We start from the raw sequence: 22,694 nt of genomic DNA on the forward strand, positions 1-22,694 counted from the left end.
GACAAAACCGTTTAGCGTATAAATAATATAAGAGAGACCGGCACGATAATTCGAAATTAATTTTCTACCAAGGACTGTATGGAAAATTACTGCAATAAAACAGCAGATAATGATATTTTTCCATCATGCTAATAAAATACTGTGCTTTTACATGTGCGAATTAATTTGGTCGATTGTCCAGTTCAGATTGTATTAAGTTTTATCAAAATCAAAGCATGATATATTTTCAAATAAACCATCACAAACATTTTGTAAAAGTTATTTACATAGCGAGACTAATATTTTATTCGATGTTGCTGCTTTCACTACTTATTGCATGACGGTTAAATCGTTCAGATTTAATGACATAATAACATTAAAAAAAATAATAATATGAGAAATTGTATGAAAAATTATGAGAACAATTTTTACCAGGCATGGCATATGTACGCCTTTAAATGGCCACTTAACCGTTGTACTATTCTATACTTATACTCGTTATTTCTCTATTATTGTTGCTTTTTTATCAGAAATGTGTAATACAATTTTAAAAAATAAAAATTATTTTCTATTGTTATATGTGTACAATTATATGTGTACAATTATTGCAATATAATTATCTTGACTTCTCTCGAAGTTTTACATGATGTGTATGTGAAACTGCCCCATTTAATAACGTACATATGGCCCTTGATAGAATTAAATAGCCTATCTAGGAAACAGAATCTACGCGCAATCTGCTGTCAGTCTGTCATCAGAGTCCGTCGACAGGCTCTGCGCGCAATCTGTCGTCAGAACAGATTCTGCGTTCAATCTGTTGCTATTCTGTTTACAGACACTGTCGACAGATTCTGCGCAAAATCTGCTCGCGCAGGTTTGGCTATCTGGGTATATAATTAGTACAAAATGTGCTTAGTAAATCTATTTTATACCGATATATTATTTATATACATATTAAACAATCAATATAATGTATACATTAGTATTATATCTGAAATTATACAAATTATAGAATTACACAAAGTACAATATATATATGTATGTACAATAAATATACATGTATGTACAATAAATATATATGTATCTTCTGATGGAAAGATTTCTTAGAAAATCCTCAGAATTTTTTCAGAGTTTTTACATGAATTGGAACATCTCTCAACTCTGTTGTATAACACACGCGTTATATCAAACTTATAATGTTTAATCAGGAATTACAACAAACAGATATTTATTGATATTTATGAGTATTCTAGTTATATATATTATCTTATAACTACAATCCACAGATAACCAAACCTGCGCAGATTTTACGCAGAGTCTGTCAACAGTATCTTTAGACAGAATGGCAACAGATTGTACGCAGAATCTGTTCTGACGACAGATTGGTGACAGACTGCGCACAGAGCCTGTCGACAGACTCTGACGACAGACTAACGGCAGATTGCGCGCAGATTCTGTTTCCTAGATAGGCTATTTAATTCTATCAAGGGCCATATGTACGTTATTAAATGGGACAGTTTCACATACACATCATGTAAAACTTCGAGAGAAGTCAAGATAATTATATTGCAATAATTGTACACATATAATTGTACACATATAACAATAAAAAACAATTTTTATTTTTTAAAATTGTATTACACATTTCTGGTAAAAAAGCAACAATAATAGAGAAATAACGAGTATAAGTATAGAATAGTACAACGGTTAAGTGGCCATTTAAAGGCGTACATATGTTATGCCTGGTAAAAATTGTTCTCATAATTTTTCATACAATTTCTCATATTATTATTTTTTTTAATGTTATTACGTCATTAAATCTGAACGATTTAACCGTCATGCAATAAATAGTGAAAGCAGCAACATCGAATAAAATACTAGTCTCGCTATGTAAATAACTTTTACAAAATGTTTGTGATGGTTTATTTGAAAATATATCATGCTTTCATTTTGATAAAACTTAATACAATCTGAACTGGACAATCGACCAAATTAATTCGCACATGTAAAAGCACAGTATTTTATTAGCATGATGGAAAAATGTCATTATCTGCTGTTTTATTGCAGTAATTTTCTATACAGTCCTTGGTAGAAAATTAATTTCGAATTATCGTGCCGGTCTCTCTTACATTATTTATACGCTAAACGGTTTCGTCTATATTTTGCGGTTTAAAAGGCGAATAAACTCTAAGATTTTTCTTCCTTAAATTTTAAATGGACAATACAAAGCACTTTTTATCAAGTGAGGAATTGGCGTAGTGTCTAAGGGGACGAACGATTATCCAAAAGATGTTTTCAGTTTAAGTTCGAATCTCACCGGAGAAAATCTTAAAAATTATGAAAAAATAATATAGAAAAACTTATTTTTTCATTGTATTTTACGAGTATGTATGAGAAAGCGCTAATTCTGTAAATAACTATGAAAAATTATGAGAAAATTTTCTACCAAAAATTTAATTGAAGAACCTACGAAACGACAGGATCTGCACGCACTCTGCCGCCAATCTGCCGTCAGAGTCTGTCGACAGGCTCTGCGCGCAATCTGTCGCCAGTATGTCGTCAGAGTCTGTTCGCAGACTCTGTCAACAGTCTGACGGCAGATTGGGGACGCAGATGTCTATGGATCTGTCGACAGATCCTGCTCGAATTCGACAGATCCTGTCGCCAGTCTGACGTCAGTCTGCGCGCAGATTGCTTACTGGGAAGTTATCACCTATAACAGAAATGTTACATGAACTATCGCAAATGTTATTAATCACAAATTTAATGTTAATTTATTCACGTGAGATATTGATATCCTCGTGCAATGCAAGTTGTAGTTGTGTTGGAGTCATTTCTTTATTAGGCACAAGTAATTACACATTTTTAGTTTTTCTGAAAGAGAAAAAGTTTTGCTCTCGGTAATTATTCAGTTTAAATCCCTCACCTCCGATTTCGATGAAAGTAGTCTGAATCGACGCGTTTTTGCACGAGAAACAACTTTTTTTATCTGACAAAATCGTCGCTCTTTACTGCGAAACGAAATATTAGCCGACAAAGTTGACTACTATTAAGCTGAGAAAAACTGTCTCTTTCTCTCTCTTTCTCTGTTTATTTTACTTGGATTCAGATGTTTTTTGCGGTCCTTTCACCAAGCGTACCAAAAGGTACGTTTCTAAAAAAATCACAGGTCCTAACGTATTCGAACACGTCTTAACGTAACGGCGGTTAAGCCGGATGGAAAACTCACACCGACGACGAACAGCGAGATGTACCAGGTGTACAAGTATGAAATGCGGATTTGAGAAAACAGATGGCGCACCAATGCAGTGTGTGGTATAAAGATTTGACATTTATGCCATTTTGTTGTGCCATCAACAAGTGTCAAATGCGCATGAGTGATAAATTGAAAAAGTATTTGCATAGTGTTGTGTTGCTGTGTTCAATATGTCGAAATTTATACCAAATAAAGAGTATTCGCGGACAGCATTAATTTTTTGTTTTCATTTGAAGAAAACTGCTGCTGAATCATACCGATTACTTCGAGAAGCTTGTGGTGAACATGCTCCATCGCAAGATACGTGTGAACGATGGTTTCGGCGTTTCAAAAGTGGTGATTTCGAGGTTGCAAACAAGGAACACGGAAAATCGCCAAAAAGATACGAACATGTGGAGTTGCAAGCATTGTTGGACGAAGATGATTCACAAACACAAAAACAACTCGCAGAACAATTGAACGTTAGTCAACAAGCTGTTTCCAATCGCCTACGAGAGATGGAAAAGATTCAGAAGATCGGCAAATGGGCACCACATGAGTTGAACGAGAGGCAGATGGAGAGGCGCAAAAACACATGTGAAATTTTGCTCAAACGATACAAAAGAAAGTCGTTTTTGCATCGTATCGTTACTGGGGATGAAAAGTGGATTTATTTTGAGAATCCCAAGCGCAAAAAATCATGGGTAGACCCAGGCGCACCATCCACATCGACCGCAAAATCGCTTTGGCAGGAAGACGATGCTCTGTGTTTGGGACCAGAAAGGTTTGGTCTATTATGAGCTGTTAAAGCCTGGTGAAACGGTTAATACCAAACGCTACCGACAACAATTGATCGATTTGAACCGTTCGCTGCTTGAAAAACGATCAGAATACCAAAAGAGGCAACACAAGATCATTTTTCTCCATGACAATACTCCATCACATACGGCAAAACCGGACACGTTGGAAGCACTCAGCTGGGAAGTTCTACCTCATGCGGCTTACTCACCAGACTTGGCTCCTTCCGATTACCACTTGTTTGCATCGATGTGTCACGCACTTGCTGAGCAGCGCTTTGGTTCGTACGAAAATGTGAAAAAATGGCTCGATGAATGGTTCGCGGCAAAAGGGGAAGATTTTTACTGGCGTGGTATCCATAAATTGCCCGAAAGATGGGAAAAATGTGTAACTAGCAATGGAGCATACTTTGAATAAACCTCTTTTTATCATTCTTCCGAATTTAATGTGTTTTTTTGGAAAAAAATCCGCATTTCATACTTGTACACCTGGTATATGCTCCGTAACCACTTGCGCATTTCCTATAGTTTTCAAAATGTTAATAAAAAGGTGTCTGTCTGCATGCCATGTGCCTGCATTATATCTTATACTCATTTTTAGGATGTCTGTACAATATATTTTACACATTCATCGTATTTGAGATAAGATATCCCTTGGATATTGTATACGGGGATATTTTCGAAATTTAGTCATTATAATATACTGATGATATTATTAGGAAATTGAAATATATTTCGCATATCCGCGATGATTTTAGTATATCCCTTAGATATCCATTGCTGTATAGATACACGGTTAATAAGAGCTACCCAGCTAACAACACAACATCGAAATGACGTAAAAACTACGTGATTTTGATGTCGATGACGTCATGTGATCTAAATGGAATGTAATTTTGACGTGATTATAGATACTAAAATAATACGTCATTTTTATTACGTCAAAAAGACGGATTGCCAATGTTCAATATATGACCCAACTAACAAAGTAACATCATATGACATCTTAATAACGTCTTAATGATGTCTTTAACTGTTAGCTGGAGACTATGTACCAATCAAAGGATGCATGCAAGGAAATGCTACATAGCGCTACTATGGCATTCTATCCTTGTTGTAAATCTGAAAAGCGATAATGATGAAACGACATGAAGTTAATAACGCGCTCCGAAAGAGCGTCCTAAATCACATTGTCTTTAATGATCATTGCACATTAAATGACAATTTACATTTAAAAGAATTTATTCTTTTCTTTTAAATAAATCATTTGTTTTCATATATAGATATACCATATGTATATAGTACGAAGCGTTTCTCAGTCAAAGTGACAGTAATGCAGTAGATAAGGTGAACATCTCAAGAACCAAAGGTCTCAAGTTCGAATCTCAGCAATGGTAATCAAATTTTCGAGATACAATTTAACTTGAATCAAGTAGCATGTAAAATAATAAAGTGAAAAATTTAAGAAAAATTTAGGAAAAGAGAAAATTGTATATAAATGTATATATTTTAATAAAACATTTTTATAATATTTTTGATAAGTATTTATGATCTATTGAATCTAAGGTCACAAAAATATGTATGAAATATTTTGATAAATATTTATAAAATAAATCTATTTCAAATAAATCTTATAAATATTTTGTAAATATATTTTATAAATATTTTGTGCTGTCTAAGTAATAACGTCCTAATAACGTTAATTAAAGTCCTAATAACGTCCTTAAAACGTCTAAATGACGTCATTTTTACTTCATGTATCGACGTCAGTATGACGTCTCACATTCGACTGTGGTTGGTCAATTTCTTACTCTTACTTCTTATTTCTTACTACTTACTTCCAATGTAGACGTCCCTTAAGACGTTGGTTTTGTACGCAGTAGATTGCGTGTTCAAATCTCGTTTCGTGCATTTTTTTTTATTAAAAATTCATTCTTATCTGTAATTATTTATATTATTGTAGATGTACACGAAAAAGATTATTTAATTATATTGATATATTTTTTGTAAATATGATTTAAAAATTTTTAAATAATTATTGTATTAATTAGAAAAATCTGTATAAAGAAATATTATTATCTTTATAAATTTCATTTTAATTTAATGTTATTATTGACGTAGCAAAACTGATATCAATGGGTTGCGACATAATCACGTCACAAGTACATCAAAATAACATTAAATTTTTAATGACGTCTGCAGGCCAAAAAAATCACATCATTTCGACGTCTTCTTGTTAGTTGGATAGATGCTGGGTGTTCGTGCAGATTAGAAGTGGGAAGGATAATAATGTTTGTAGTATCAAACGCGCGCACACGCGTCCACATACACACACACGCACGCACGCACGCACGCACGCACGCACGCACGCACGCACGCACGCACCAAGTAGCAGGCAGCCATGATAATAACGTGAATTTTACGTCATCTGTTACGTCATTTATCCTTCAAGTTAACCAAATAATGACGTCTTTTTGACGGTCCTAAATCACAGACCAATCACGTCATATGTACGACGACTTAATGACGACATTTTTTTTTACATAAAATGACGTAACAATAACGTATGACATTGGTTAAAAAATATATATTTTGCAGAAATGATCGCAACTAGTCAGTTTACTTTGATTTTAAATATAATTTAGCTATTTTATTTGATTTCTTACTATTTTTGTACCTGAAAACTTACTCACAAGGGGAGCACCAGGTGACTGCTCCGGGGATTTTGATGCGCTTTTTACAGGCTGTTTTTGGACGAAAGAAAAACGACATCTGGCTGTTTCAGCCAGCTGTTTCGGCTGCGGCATACTTGATACGTTCGACCGTCACTATTGAACAGCAACAGCGGTAGCGCAGTAGGTAAAGAGACGTCTACATTGGAAGTAAGCAGTAAGAAGTAGGATGTAAGAATAAGAAATTGACCAATCATAGTTGATTATTCTTCTCACATTCGACTGTGGTTGGTCAATTTCTTACTCTTACTTCTTATTTCTTACTACTTACTTCCAATGTAGACGTCCCTTAAGACGTTGGTTTTGTACGCAGTAGGTTGTGTGTTCAAATCTCGTTTCGTGCATTTTTTTTTATTAAAAATTCATTCTTATCTGTAATTATTTATATTATTGTAGATGTACACGAAAAAGATTATTTAATTATATTGATATATTTTTTGTAAATATGATTTAAAAATTTTTAAATAATTATTGTATTAATTAGAAAAATCTGTATAAAGAAATATTATTATCTTTATAAATTTCATATTAATTTAATGTTATTATTAGATAATTAAATATTCATGTATAGAATAATTATTATTACCATCGTTGTCGATTAAATAAATAATCTTTTTCGTGTATATCCAAAATAATATAAATAATTACAGATAAGAATTTTTAATAAAAAAAAATGCACGAGACGAAATTTGAATAGGCAACTGCGTACGAAGCCAACGTATTACCTATTGCGCTACCGCTGTTGCTGTTCAGTAGTGATGATCGAACGTATCAAGTATGCCACGGCCGACTAGAGTTATTCTTTAAAAATCGATTTCCTCGAAACTATGGCTCATTGACTGAAACGGCCAGATACGTATCGTTTTTTTTTTGCCCAGAAATAGCCTGTAAAAAGCGCATTAAAATCCTTGAAACAGTCATGTAATGTCCCCTTGTCAGTACTGGTCGGACGCGAACTCGAGACTTCACATACCTCCATGTTCCTAGTCTACCACCTTGGCTATTTTTGCAACTGATACTAAGTGTGTTTTATTATGCGCAGCCGAAGCGTTAATTATAATTTTCTTATAATATTATTTACAAGGAAATGCCGCAATCTGCTAAATCGATTTCTGAATGAAACATAGCACGTTCGCTAGTTGCGATGTTAAGCATCAATACCCTAATTGGGATTTGTGCCAATGGGCCTTTGTTTATGAGAAATTACAATATAAAATTTGGATTGCGATCACGAATGTGGCTAAAAATGCGACTGTCTTTCAGCGAGGTGGCGTGGCCGAGCAGACTGAGGCTCCTACGTCGAAAATTTTTGAACCGGCAGCGAGCGTTCAAAACCCGGCGACGAGAGTTATCCTTGTGCGGTTTTTTTTTTTTACCTTAGGGCATGTAATTAATGTTTTTCGAATATGATACGTTTGTTTTACATATGTCTCGTTTTTATCTATTAATCAGAGGTAATTAGGGAAGTGTCAGGCTTGTTTAACGCAAACACGAATATAGACACGTATTTTGCATTGTTTACAATGCAATATATATTTTAGTACATATTAAAACGTTATTGATGCTGATGATAAACAATAAGAAAGTGATTGTATGCATGTAAATAAATCAAAATAGTTGTATATTCTCGTGATCATATTTTTAACCTTCCTATAAAACTAAACATTCTATGAGAAGTAGATTGCTGTACATTTCAACGATATTATTTTCAAGTTATATGTTTACTTATATTTCTCGGCGTGGAATATCTTGTTGTATGTTTGATTGTATGTTTATCCTCTTCTTTCAACAAGAACTGAAAACTTATTAAATACAACAGAAAATATGACGTTTTAATATGTACTAAAATATATATTACATTGTAAGCAATGCAAAATACGTGTCTATATTCGTATTTGCGTTAAACAAGCCTGACACTTCTCTAATTACTGTCGCCGGATTTCGAACGCTCGCTGCAGGCTTAAAAATTTTCGACGTGGGAGCCTCGGTCTGCTCGGCCACGCCACCCTGAAAGACAGTCGCATTTTCAGCCATATCCGTGATACAGTCTCGCAATCCAAACTTTATATTGTAATTTCTCATAAACAAACGCCCATTGACACAAACCCCAATTAGGATATTGATGCTTAACATCGCAGCTAGTGAACGTGCTATGTCTCATTCAGAAATCGATTTAGTAGGTTGTGGCATCTTCTTGTTAGTACAACTATAAAAATAAACTATTTATAATCCTAATATTTCATTTAATAAAAGAGAAGTTAGAGATTCATGCATAAAATATTTATGTAAAATATATGTTTACCTAGGTGTTGACACATTACAAATTATAATACACATTATAATTTAAAAAAACATTTGAAGAAACATTTTTAAAACGTTAAAAATAATGAGATAAGATCAATTTTTTTTCATTAAAAAGACGCTTTTAGAGTTTTTTAACGTTTGGAAAAATGTTTTTATTTTTATATTTAATAAACGTTTATTTTAACATTTAGAAAATATTTTTTAAATGATAAATGTTAACATTTAGAAAAATGTTTTTTTGAATGTTAAAATAAATGTTTATTAAATATTAGAAAACAAAATATTCTTTTAAACGTTAAAAAACGTTATTTTAATGAAAAAAAGGAAATTTATCCAATTATTTTTAACATTATAAAAATGTCTTTTTAAATGTTTTCTAGATGTTGTTTGCTCATGGGATAACAAAAATAACTAGTAAATAAGTAAAAAATATATTTATATTTTTTAAATATTGCTATAATATTGCTAAAGTAATTTCAAATTAATGTCACTGCAATGTTTCTGCAACATTGCACTGCAATATACAATGTTGCAACGTTATTATTATATGAAAATATATCTATAAGAATAGCAAATTTATCTTTTTATTCGAAAAAGAAATTCGTCTATAATATGGTAAATTAAACGTTATCATAACGTCATTTTGCAAAGTTATTTTGATGTCTTAAAACATGACGTTGAATACGCGACCTTAAAGGACAAATGACGTTACTGACAAATAATGACGACATATTGATGTCAAAATAACGACAGTTTGCTGCACACATGTACACATACACACACATACACACACACACCGAATGCAGTGCTGTGAGTTGGGTAACTTTTAGTGTGTTCGCTTTGGGCGTTTTACGCTGTAAGCGTCATTCAATCATTTTTCCACAGGTAATGAGCGATAAAGATAGAATGATGCTTAAGCGCGTAAGCGCCCAAAGCGAACGCACCAAAAATTACCCGACTCGCAGCACTGGCCGGATGATCTTCCAATGTACGCGATGAATCAAGTTTTCCACTACCGATCTTGAATCCCCAATATTTTGTAATTTTTAAAAACCCCCCTATATATTTAATACTCCTGATGCGCGTTGATTCCTTTTTTAAGAATTACAAAATATTGAGGATTCATGATCAATTTGTAGTTGACGATTTGATTCATGACGTACGTTGAAAGACCGTGAAAAATTATCCGGCGCAAGTGTTTAACACTACAAATATTATTATCCTCTCTACTTTCAATCTGCACGAACAACCAGCATTTAGCTCTTATTGCTGGTGTATTCTCTTTTAATTAGGTTTTACCTATAGAGCTATATAGATACAGTTTAATCGTTTTTTATTTTTTATATTGTGCAAAATACCTTTATCACTTACCATATTTTTTTTCAAAATATAATTTTGCATGAACAAATAAACGATTATTTTATTTCAAATCCAATTCCATATATAATAATATTATATTACGAAATATAATATGGATTTATCGCGAAAATTAGAGGGAAATACTATACACTCGTTTACCGATAGCCGCCTACCCGTTCGATACATCGACGCAATACATACTCTACGTATTTTCTTATAATTATAAACAATTAGTACAAATAAGACATGTAACTATGTGACACTTCTAGATGTAATAATGGTTGTTGTTATACTATTTTTATTATTATCTTTTGTATAAGAATAGCAATGTGCGTGTGCTACTTTATTTGTTATGAAGAGAATATTTTCAAAATGTGTGACCTAAGAATTTCCAAAATATATGTGCGTAGAATATATCAATCTAAATAAGATGTCCTCAAGAAAAAACGTTTGAAGAAAATAAGGAAAAACGTTTTTCCTTATTTCTCAAATAACTATATAAAATTTCGGGATATTAATCGGTGTGTTTCTTTATGTAATATGTATTAAATTCGGCAAAACATCTTGTTTGTTAGAATTTGTATAAAAAAGTATATTAGTAGCTAAATTTAAATATTTACATATAAGCTTTTGATATATAGCTTTATTTATTATTTGATATAGTTTATTATTTATTATTTACCAGGTGTAGAAGTATGAAACCGGAATTTTTTTATACAAATAAGACGTCTGTTGTTCGAAAGTGATAAATAATACTTTATTCAAAATAATTTCCACTGTTTTGAACACATTTTTCCCACCTCTCTGGCAGTTTATGAATGCCGTGCCAAAAAAACTTTTCATCTTTTGAAGCGAACCAGTTATCTAGCCATTTTTCCACATTTTCATACGAATCGAAGCGTTGGTTAGCGAGAGCGTGTCCTAGCGATGCGAACAGGTGATAATCGGACGGAGCCAAGTCTGGAGAATAAGCCGCATGCGGTAGTAATTCCCAACTGAACGACTCGATCGTTTCCTTGACCCGTTTTGCTGTATGTGATGGGGCATTATCATGGAGCAAAATGACATTGTGTTGCCTTTTTGCATATTCTGGTCGTTTTTTAGTCAATGTTCGATTTAAATCGATCATTTGTTGTTGGTAGCGATTAGTATTGACGGTTTGACCAGGTTTCAGCAGTTCATAGTTCATAGTTCATAGTTCATAGTTCTTCGTTCCTCACGTCAAAATCACCACTTTTGAATTTTTTAAACCACTCGAAACACTGAGATTTACCAAGAGCATATTCACCGTAAGCTTCGACAAGCATTCGATGTGATTCTGCAGCAGTTTTCTTTAAATGATAACAGAAAATCAATGCTGTCCGCAAATCATAGTTAGTAGGCTCGAAACGTGACATGTTTAAGGTTATACAAAAATATACTAGAGAATGAAAGTTGGGGTTATGTTTGTTGACAATATTCGTCAGCTGTTAGGAGAATATAATAGCGCGGCAGTAGCGGTCTTACGGTCACTAAACTGAACGCTGGCACCATTTATAGGGGAATTCCGGTTTCATACTTCTACACCTGGTATTATAGCATTATTTATTATAGCATTATTTATTATAGCATTATATAGCATTATTTATTATTTGATATATAGTTTTTACTATATATCAAAATTTATCATTACTATATATCAAGTTTTTACTTTTCTACTATTTGTCAATTAGTAGATACAATTAGAACATAAAAATCAAACAAATCTTTGAATACGTAAACATACAGTATTTGTGTTTATTATCGGTTAAAACTATTTTATTTTTACGTATGCATCATACTAACATAATATCTTTAAACTTCATTAGAACATCTTGTTTGTCAGAATCTTGAATAACATATGTGTTATTACGCATATAGGCTTTATACAGGGTGAGTCATTCTAATCGAACAAGGCAAATATTTCGAAAAATATGGAAGATACGGAAAAATATCTCAAACAAAAGTTGTATAAATAAATTTAATTTGGGTATATCATATATATTTATATTCTTATATTCCTTTCACATAACGAATGAGTTATCACATTCTATTGCTATTCTTATATAAAGAATAAGATAATATTAAATATAATATAAAAATAACCATTATTACATTTTTAGAAGTATTATAGTATTATAGTTACATGTTCTGCATAGTTACATATTTGTACTAGTCGTCGTCTCTTATTATACGATGAAGGAATCTATTGTGTCGACGTATCAAGCAAGTAGATGGCTATGGGTAGTGCGTGTATGGACGTATTTCCTCTAAATTTTCGATAATTCCGTATTTCGGAATTTGATACTATACAGGGTGAGTCATTTTAATCGAACCAGCCAAATATCTCGAAAAATATGGGAGATACGGAAAAATATTTCAAACAAAAGTTGTATGGTTCGGATGGGGACATAAGATGGTGCAATTGGCTTGACCCTGGATAATCATTTGAAAGTCACGTGAAAATCACCTTTAATTTTTTAAATGAAAACCTCCATTTTTCATTGCATATTCTTGTAGCTTACCTCGAAAGCTTTCCAAAACACTATAATAAAATATTTTTTCATTAAGTATCTTTCGAGTTAAAAGGCTTCAAAGTTATAATATTGTTGCCATTAGCATTGGTACCCAAAGTGTTCGACCGACGGCTGAAACCTTTTGAATGTTGTTCAGGACCATGACCTTGACAACATTTGTCAAGGTCAAAGTGATTGGAGGCTGTTCCTAATATTTTCATTTCTTCAAATTTTACAGTGAAAACAAAAATAATAATTTAAAATCATGAGGTAACATGTGGAGTCCGATTGACTCTAAAGGCTCATATGAAGATCACAATGCTATGATTATTAAAGAAATTTATTAATGGGATTTTACACGTGTGCTTCTTTGTGGACCCGACGAAGCATTCTGATCTTCATATGATCCCTCAGAATCAATCGGACTCCACATGTTACCCCATGATTTTAAATTATTATTTTTGTTTTCACTGTAAAATTTGAAGAAATGAAAATATTAGAAACAGCCTCCTTGACCTTGACAAATGTTGTGAAGGTCATGGCCCTGAACAACATTCAAAAGGTTTCAGCCGTCGGTCAAACATTTTGGGTACCAATACTAATGGCAACAATATTGTAACTGTGAAGCCTTTCAACTCGAAAGATACTTAAGGCTCCTGGGGAGTCGCATCATCCATCTCTTTTTAATGATGTCAGAAGCGAAAAAACGCTTGCTAAAAATTCCTGCAAAGTATGTCGAGATAAACAGATATATCCACAAAACGACATTTGCGATCGATTAAGTACACTTCCAATACACTTTCCTTTTGTTCTCAACAATCAACAGATAATTATAAAATAAATGTGACATGCAATCCTCTTTTTTAACCTAATTTCCTCATTATCTTGTCATTAATTTTCCGATTATCTATTGATTTTTAGAATAAAAGGAAAGTGTATGGAATATTTTAGAGGTGTATTTAATCGATCGCAAATGTCGTTTTGTGCATATATCTGTTTATCTCGACTTATTTTGCAAGAATTTTTAGCATGCGTTTTCTCGCTTCTGACGTCATTAAAAAGAGATGGATGATGCGACCCAGGAGCCTTAATGAAAAAATATTTTATTATAGTGTTTTGGAAAGCTCTTGAAGTAAACTACAAGAATATGCAATGAAAAATGGAGGTTTCCATTTAAGAAATTGAAGGTGACCTTCACGTGACTTTCAAACGATTATGTAGGATGAAGCCAATTGCACCATCTCATGTCCCCCTCCGAACTATACAACTTTTGTTTGAAATATTTTCCGTATATTTCATATTTTTCGAGATATTTGCCTGGTTCTATTAAAATGACACCCTGCATATATAAGGTTGGATTCTCGAAATAAAATAATTTTTCATTTGGTCATAAAAGTTATAACATTTTAGACAAAATATTGTGAGTGATGAGGGTATGTTGTAAAATATAACAAATAAAAAGATTTTTATATGATCATTATATAAAATATATTTTACATTATACAATTTGTACGTCAAACATTTCTTCTATTTTTTTATAGTTTTAACGATGTACGCTGCAAAAGAAAAAAACCGATTTTTTTCAAAGGGGTGTTTAATTCCTTAAAAAAGTATATGAGCACGTATAAAAATACATGTTACTATTTTGGTTTGAATGTCAACATATTTTAAGATTAATTGGAGTCACTTTCGTACTTTTACTTGTTAGTTTTCTATTCCTATATATGCTCATTTGCATTATTTATATTGTTCGTTTTATATTCTTTTATATATAGGCACCTGCATCGATGTCCCCGGCACATTTACATCAATATGCAGCTTCTTTAGCTAGTCCAGGCCAATTATCGGAATCTCTTCCTGCTAGCCAGGTTTGTTAATTATAATGACTATTTATACTCAATTTAATGACTATTATCTTGATAAAAAAATTTGTCGAATAAGTATAAAACACAATTTCTAAGTAATTTTTATTAATAAAAATAATCATAATAAATTTTAATACATTTTTTGTTTATTTAAATTCTTGCGAATACGTTGAAATAAAAGGATATTTACTAAAGTGATTTGATTATTTGAGTACATTTGTAAAATATTCCGATAATTTTCTTTTTACATAAAAAATTAATAAATAACTATAAAATTAATGGCACGTGATCATTCTTTTTAACTTATTTTTTCTTATAATTTTGTCATGTTAATTTTACGACTACTTATTGATTGTTAAAGTAAAAGGAAAATTTTTAAAGTAAAAGGAATATTTTATAAATGTACTCACAATTGATAGTATCATTTTAGAGGCATAACCTCTTATTTCGATGTATTTCACAAAAATTTAGAGCATATATTTCCTCGCTTCTGATGTTATTAATCAAGATGGTCACGGCACATCAGCCACAACACAAAAGCCATAAATTGACAACTTGGTACATATAATATGTTACATAAAGCTATATATTGGGTTGTCGGAAAAGTCATGACACATTTTTGCAACAGATGACGCTAGTTCATTTTTTGAAGTACTAGAGTCATTCGCATCTATGTTTCTATATCATTTGACAACTGACAGTTCCAGTTTCATTCTAAAAAAAATTGAGCGATTTGGTTGAGTTTTGGAGATTTTATAACAAGTTGAAGATGGAAGACCAAACTGTGCATTTTTGCCATATATTACTGTTTTACTTCCGTAAAGGGAAGAACACGCGTCAAGCTTGTGAAAAGTTGCGTAAAGTTTACGGTGACAATGCTATACAAGAACGTTAGTGCCAACGATGGTTCCGTGCTGGTGATTTTGATCTCAAAAACGCTCCTCGGTCAGCGAGGCCTATTGAGGTTGATGACGACAAAATAAAAGCATTGATCGAGTCAAACCACACGACACGAGAGATTGCAGAAACATTGAACATCTATCAAGCGTTCACGACCTAAAGAAGCTGGGTTATACGTAAGCAATATTTGGGTTTCTCATGAACTCAAAGAAGTTCATTTGACGGCGCGTATAAACATATGCGATATGCTCATTAAACGTAAGGAAAACAATCCTTTTTTGAAGCGACTGATAATTGGTGATGAGAAGTGAATTGTTTACAACAATGTGGTGCGCAAACGGACTTGGTCCCGACGTGATGATTTGCCTCAAACGATATCGAAAGGAAACATTTATCAGAGGAAGGTTATGCTCTCAGTGTGGTGGGATTTTAAAGGTGTCGTGTTTTTGAGCTCCTACCAAGGAATCAATCAATTCGAATGTGTACTGTCGGCAATTGGACAGTTTGAACGAATCCATCATCCAGAAATGTCCAGAGCTCGTTAATCGTAAAGGAATTGTGTTCCATCACGACAACGCGAGACCACACACAAGTTTGATCAACCGTCAAAAATTATTGGAGCTTGGATGGGATGTGTTGCCACACCATACTCGTCTGACCTTGCGCCGTCAGACTTTCACTTGTTTCGCTCTCTTCAAAACTCCTTGCGTGGTATAACGTTCAATTCAGATGAGACTGTAAATCAGCACCTTATTCAATTTTTCGATAAAGACAAGTCCTTTTATGAACGAGCTTATTATTTTAATTATGAAGCTCACTGAAAGATGGCAAAAGGTTATCGAACAAAACGAGTAATATATCATTGATTGATCTTTGTTCTTTATATAAATAAATGACCTTTGAAAAACATAGAAAAAATACGTCATGACTTTTCCGATAACTCAATACATAACACACTAGATAGTATATTGTATTAGGGATTTACAAAACTTATTTGATTTTTAGCCATATTTCTTTGATTAATAATAACGAAACAGTATATATTTATTACTCATATTTCGTGAATTTGTTTCTAACGCACATTTCGTGAACATTCTACTTCACTACTTTAAGAGGTAACTTGAAACTGTCGTTTGTTCGAAGGAATTTCCTTTATGGGGTGTATGATGCATCTTATACATTCGTTCAAGTGTAAATAGAATTCGTCAAACTAAACGAAAAAGTTTTACATATTTTTGCACATCGATTATTTTTAAGATATTAAATATACAAAATTGGTAAATAAATACGAGTGATAAGGTAGAACGTACTCTTTAGTGGAAGTCTCATCCAAGAGTTTTATATAAATATCTATTGACAATTTCTTGAGAACGGCAGGCAGTACCTAGTAAGTAATCTGTGCGCAGATTGACATAAGATTGACGACAGAATCTGTCGAATTTAAGCAGGATTTGTCGACAGATCTATAGACATCTGCGTCCCCAATCTGCCGTCAGACTGCTGACAGAGTTATCTACTAACAGACTTGCGCGCAGAGTCTGCCGACAGATTTTGACGGCAGATTGGTGGCAGATTACGCGCAGATTCTGTCGTTTCGTAAGTTCTTTAATTAAATCTCTGGTAGAAAATTTTTTCATAATTTTTCATAATTACTCATAGAATGAGCGTTTCCTCATAAATACTCATAAATACTCGTAAAATGCAATGAGAAAATATGAATTAACGAAAAGATAAATAAAAGGCAAATTGGAGTTCAAGCACGGATGTACTAGTGCAGTAAAACTTAAATATGTAGATGATAATTCTCAACGTAGAAAAATATTTATTTAATTACAAACGTTTAGGCCCATCCATGGATCCTCCTCTTCAGTGTAATGTACAAAAATTATCAAAAAGTATAGTCGCAGCATAGACCTTGCAAAATTGTAGCAAACCGACATTGGAACAAATTACTCATGAAAGTGTGCAGTTGTAAATTTGCGTTTAACTAAACTATTGTCAAACCTATCCTACCATCCGTCACAATAACAGTTATCCGCTTAAGCACTTATAAGGATGCAACGGTTGTATTGTCTATAAAAAAACAAAAGTAAGTGAAATTGGACGTAAATCGTAAAAAGCTAAATAAAGCTAAATGTTACCTTAGACGTAGTAAGTTTCCTACTCGTTTGTCCCACAAACTTAGCACTCGTGTTTCCGAACATAAAAGAATTCCTAGAAGTTCTGCTTCTGATCTGACAGTTGTGCAGGAACATAGGGTTAACCACTGACAACCACGAGTTTTTCTGGGATCGTGTAAAAATTTTATATGAGGAACGGCTTTATTTGAAGAGAAGTATTGCGGAAATGATTTTTATGAAGTTACAAAAACGAGGACTGAATTCTCAAAAGGACACGGAAAGATTAGAAAATGGTTACTCGTTATTTAGATGAAATTTGTTTATTCTCCTCTTGCGCTTTCGGTGTTATGTTTCTCGTGCGTTATTTGTATACAAACAATCTGTTTCGTAGCGGACCAATACTTGGAGAGTTACCTATTACTTGACAATTACGTTCTTATATTGTTGTTCGGTTGCTATACTGTATCTAAGGTAATATTTAGCGATTATTCAGCTTTTTACACTTTACATCCAATTGTACTTATTTTGGTTTTTTGATAGATAATACAACCGTTGCACCCTTATGAGTGCTTAAGCGAATGACTGTTATTATGACGGATGGTGGGGCAAGTTCAACAATAGTTTAGTTAAACACAAATTTACAACTGCACATGATAATTTCAACTTTCATGGGTAATTTATTCCGATGTCGGTTTGCTACAATTTTGTGAGGTCTATGCTTACGACTATACTTTTTGACAATTTTTGACATTACACTAAAGAGGAGGATTCACGGATGGGCCGAAACATTTGTAACTAAATAAACATTTCTCTACTATTACCTACATTTTTAGGTTTTACTGCACTAATACATCCGTGCGTGAACTTCAATTTGCCTTTTATCTTTTCGTTAATTTATATTTTTAGAGAAAATATAAGTTTTCTATATTATTTTTTTATAACTTGTAAGATTTTCTCGTTTCAAATATATCGTGTTTTTCATATTTTCTTATAGATTCGAAAACATTTAACAATTTTACTTGATTTTACACTGTATCACGTTTGAAAATTCACTCAGCACTGGTGAGATTCGAACTCGAACCGGAGTCGTCTTTTGGGTTATGATCTGTCGCTTTAGACATTAAGCCAATTCCTCACTTGATAAAAGTGCTTTGTATTGCCCACTTAAAGTTTAAGAAAAAAAAATCTTAGAGTTTGTTCGTCTTTTATGTTGTAAAATATAGACGAAACCATTCAGCGTATAAATAATATAAGAGAGATCGGCACGATAATTCGAAATTAATTTTCTACCAGGGACTGTATAGAAAATTACTGCAATAAAACAGCAGATAATGACATTTCTCCATCATGCTAATAAAATACTGTGCTTTTACATGTGCGAATTAACTTATTAACGTTCAAATATGTTGAAATTTTACGTTGATTTGAGCCATTTATTTTATCACGGAAATGAGGTCTGTTCTTTATAAAGAGTACCATTCCTACGAATTTCGATGTCGCTTTATCGAATAGCGTTGAAGAAATAAAAAAAATCGCAATTTATGCAAAATTTGTGCAAAATAAAATAAACGTAAGTTTTTAGGGTTAATTTTTCCTTCTTCCGTTATTTTTCACATAAAAACATGTTAGTATTGCTCGGAAAGTGTCTAAAATGTGTTCCCGACACTTTAACTTAAAAAATATACCATGGGTATTTTTTTCAACAAACATGGCGATACCAAAATGGCGGTCAATTTGAAACGTTTAATTTGAATTTTCATTTATATTTGGTAATCGAAATTGTTTTAGGGTCAATATTACTACAAAATTACATAGTAATTTACATAGTAATTACATAGTAAAACAAGTAATAATTTTGATAACCAAATATAATCGAAGTTTTGAAGGTTATTTTGAATGTGTTGGATGGTTACTCGTATGTTTACTGGTATGTGTATGTGTTTATGCGCGCGCGCGCGTGCGCGTGTGTGTGTGTGAAGCTTAGTGGAGACATAATAGGGATTGAGATGAATATAAAAATGTTCTTTAATTAATATTTCCATAATTATTGCGAATATCGCAAAACGATATGACTTTTGTGTTTACCTTGATCCGTATTATGCCTCTACGAGAGCTTCGAAAATTATTTTGGAACACCTTGTACACGCACCGGCGTAAATGCCGTCCGTATATACGTGTGACTCGCACATGATGACGCGTCACTCATCACTGCTGCCTATAGGTGAGGTACGAGCAGCATGGTGTGGCGGAGAGGGTTAGCGGTATACGATCGTCGGACGCTTGGAGAAGGCATAGAGTGGTGGGAGTCGCGGCGATTTTCCATCCTTTATCGCAGACGTAAAAACGAGAGAGATAGCATTATAAGACGTCGTGGACAGAAATGCCGTCCTAAAATATGTGTGACACACACTAAGAAAACGCTCGACTCACACTCTCTCATCTATACGTGAGCAATACGCGGTGTTTCGCTCGCTCGAACATCCATGCATTTTTTCTTGTTAGTAAGGAAATTATTGTAATGTAAAAGGAGATCTTGTTTTCAGGAGGCTTAGACAAGTGCTTCTTAATAGCCGCTCTTAAAAAAAAAATAAAGAAATATTAGATTATTAGATTTCAATATAGAATACTGCATCAATATATAATATCGTAATAATACAGCGCTTGTATAGGTTGCCGAAGTAAAATATTTTTAATTTTAGTGTTACATAAACACGCGAGATTATTTCATATTTTATGCGTTCAAGTATCGTTCCATCGTTATAAAATTTGGTGGGCCTGAAAAGAGTCGATTTTTGTGCCAAAAAAAATTGAGATCGATGGTTAATAGTCAGTCAATAGTCAGTCCAATACCTGGCACGGTCGATAATTTGATTGAATCGATTAGGTATCGAATCAATCAAGTTTGCGAGAAAGTCGGGTCGAAGCCGAAATTTTTCCCAGACAACGAACGAAAAAAAGCGGACGATGATAGCAGAAACGGGCCGCATTTCTATATCCATAGTAATAAGGAACAATAATTATTTGAAAGGCGCAAAAATCGGCCCTTTTCAGAGCCACCAAATTTTATAACGATGGAACGATATTCGAACGCATAAAATATGAAATAATTATATCTCGTGTGTTTATGCAACATTAAAATTAAAAATATTCTACTTCGACAACATATACAAGCGCTGTATTGTTGCAGTATTCTATATTGATGCAGTATTCTGTATTGAAATAAATCTAGTAATCTAATATTTATTTATTTTTTTAAGAGGAGCTATTAAGAAGCACTTGTCGAAGCCTCCTGAAAACCCTTCCCCAAGATCTCCTTTTACATTACAATAATTTCCTTGCTAACAAGAAAAAATGCATGGATGTTCGAGCGAGCGAAACAATCGTCGGAATTGCTCACGTATAGACGAGACAGTGTGAGTCGAGCGTTTTCTTAGTGTGCGTCTACACGTATTTTAGGACGGCATTTTTGTCCACGACGTCTTATAATGCTATCTCTCTCGCTCTTACGCCTGCGATAGAGGATGGAAGATCGCCGCGACTCCCACCACTATTCCCTCTCAAGCATTCGACGATCGTATACCGCTAGTCCCCTCCGTCACACCGTGCTGCTCGTACCTTACCTACAGGCAGCAGTGTGTGAGTGACGTGTCATCGTGTACGAGTCACACGGATATACGGACGGCATTTACGCCGGTGCGTGTACATATACAGGATATTAACGTTTCGTATAATTTTTCAGACATCTCTGACAGATTAGAGAAAAGATTGTGAAAAGTGAAGTTTCAACTGCTTTGTTCAATTTACAACTTGCAATAACTCATAGTAAAAACATTTTTTTTTATAAAGAAAAATCAAGATCATCTTATATTTTTAAATAGCACTATATACTTTTTTTTTAAACAAACAGAGAATAAAGCAAATAAGAGCCAACAGCCGATCTTAAAGACGAAATTCACAATTTAATAAAACCAATTTACATTGATAGATTTGTATTTACAAATGTTCAGACATTTTGGTTCAAGTTTTGGATCCTCTTCAGTGAAGGTGTAATTACAAAATACATAGTTTTAACCCCTTGATCTACACGCTATCTCCTGATTGCTTGGGGCCATAGTCTCGGCCAGGCTCGTCTTGTTTATATTTGGTCCGAACGAAGTACCACGTCAGACTCGTGCTTATTGTTTATGGACCAAATTCCTTACCACGAGTCTCACTCGTGGTTGTAGGCCAAAGGGTTAATACATCGCTTAAGTCGCATTGAAAAGCTTATGGACGGCAAATAATGTCAAGCGAATGTTTTTTATTAGATAATTTGAACATTGCAATCTGTCTAGCTTCGACATCCAGCAATTATTATACATATAAGGGACCTTGTATGGAGAGAGTTCATTGGCACTCCCATTTTATATTAACATGTGTATGCTGTGGTTAGGTCCTGTGGAGTTCTTCTCTTCAGTTTAAGGAAGAACCTCTCTGGTTTCATTAGGTTAGTTGCTAATTTATATTTTTCAGCTATGGTTTTAATTTCATTTCTTACAGTAGGAATGTTCAATTCGTGATACAGCTTTTTATTAGTTATATACCAAGGACAAAAGTCGACAATAGTACGAAGTATTTTTTATTGAAAACGTTGAATGATTTCAATATTGGGGTTGGCAGTTGTACCCCATAGTTGCACCCTGTAAGTCTAGATGGGTTTGAGTATGCACTTGTACACGCACCGGCGTTAATGCCGTCCGAATATCCGTGTGACTCGCACACGATAACGCGTCACTCAACACTGCTGCGTGTAGGTGAGCCAGGAGCAGCACGGAGTGGCGGAGGGAGCTAGCGGTATACGATCCTCGGACGCTTGGAGAGGGAATAGTG

General features: G+C 33.5%; 1 protein-coding gene across 1 annotated transcript in view; it reads left to right on the plus strand.

Moving 5' to 3' along the window:
- Positions 1-22,694, plus strand: part of LOC116850252 (liprin-alpha-1) — a 655,857-nt gene that overhangs the window by 307,078 nt on the left and 326,085 nt on the right. Inside the window, exon 13 of the mRNA XM_032828294.1 lies at positions 14,716-14,808. Within this exon, the coding sequence (XP_032684185.1) occupies positions 14,716-14,808 (93 nt within the window). The remainder of the gene's footprint in view (positions 1-14,715; positions 14,809-22,694) is intronic.

The sequence above is a fragment of the Odontomachus brunneus genome, unplaced genomic scaffold (genome assembly GCF_010583005.1).
Source record: "Odontomachus brunneus isolate Ranch 3 - 2012 unplaced genomic scaffold, Obru_v1 Obru_scaffold_139, whole genome shotgun sequence".
NCBI lineage: Eukaryota > Metazoa > Arthropoda > Insecta > Hymenoptera > Formicidae > Odontomachus > Odontomachus brunneus.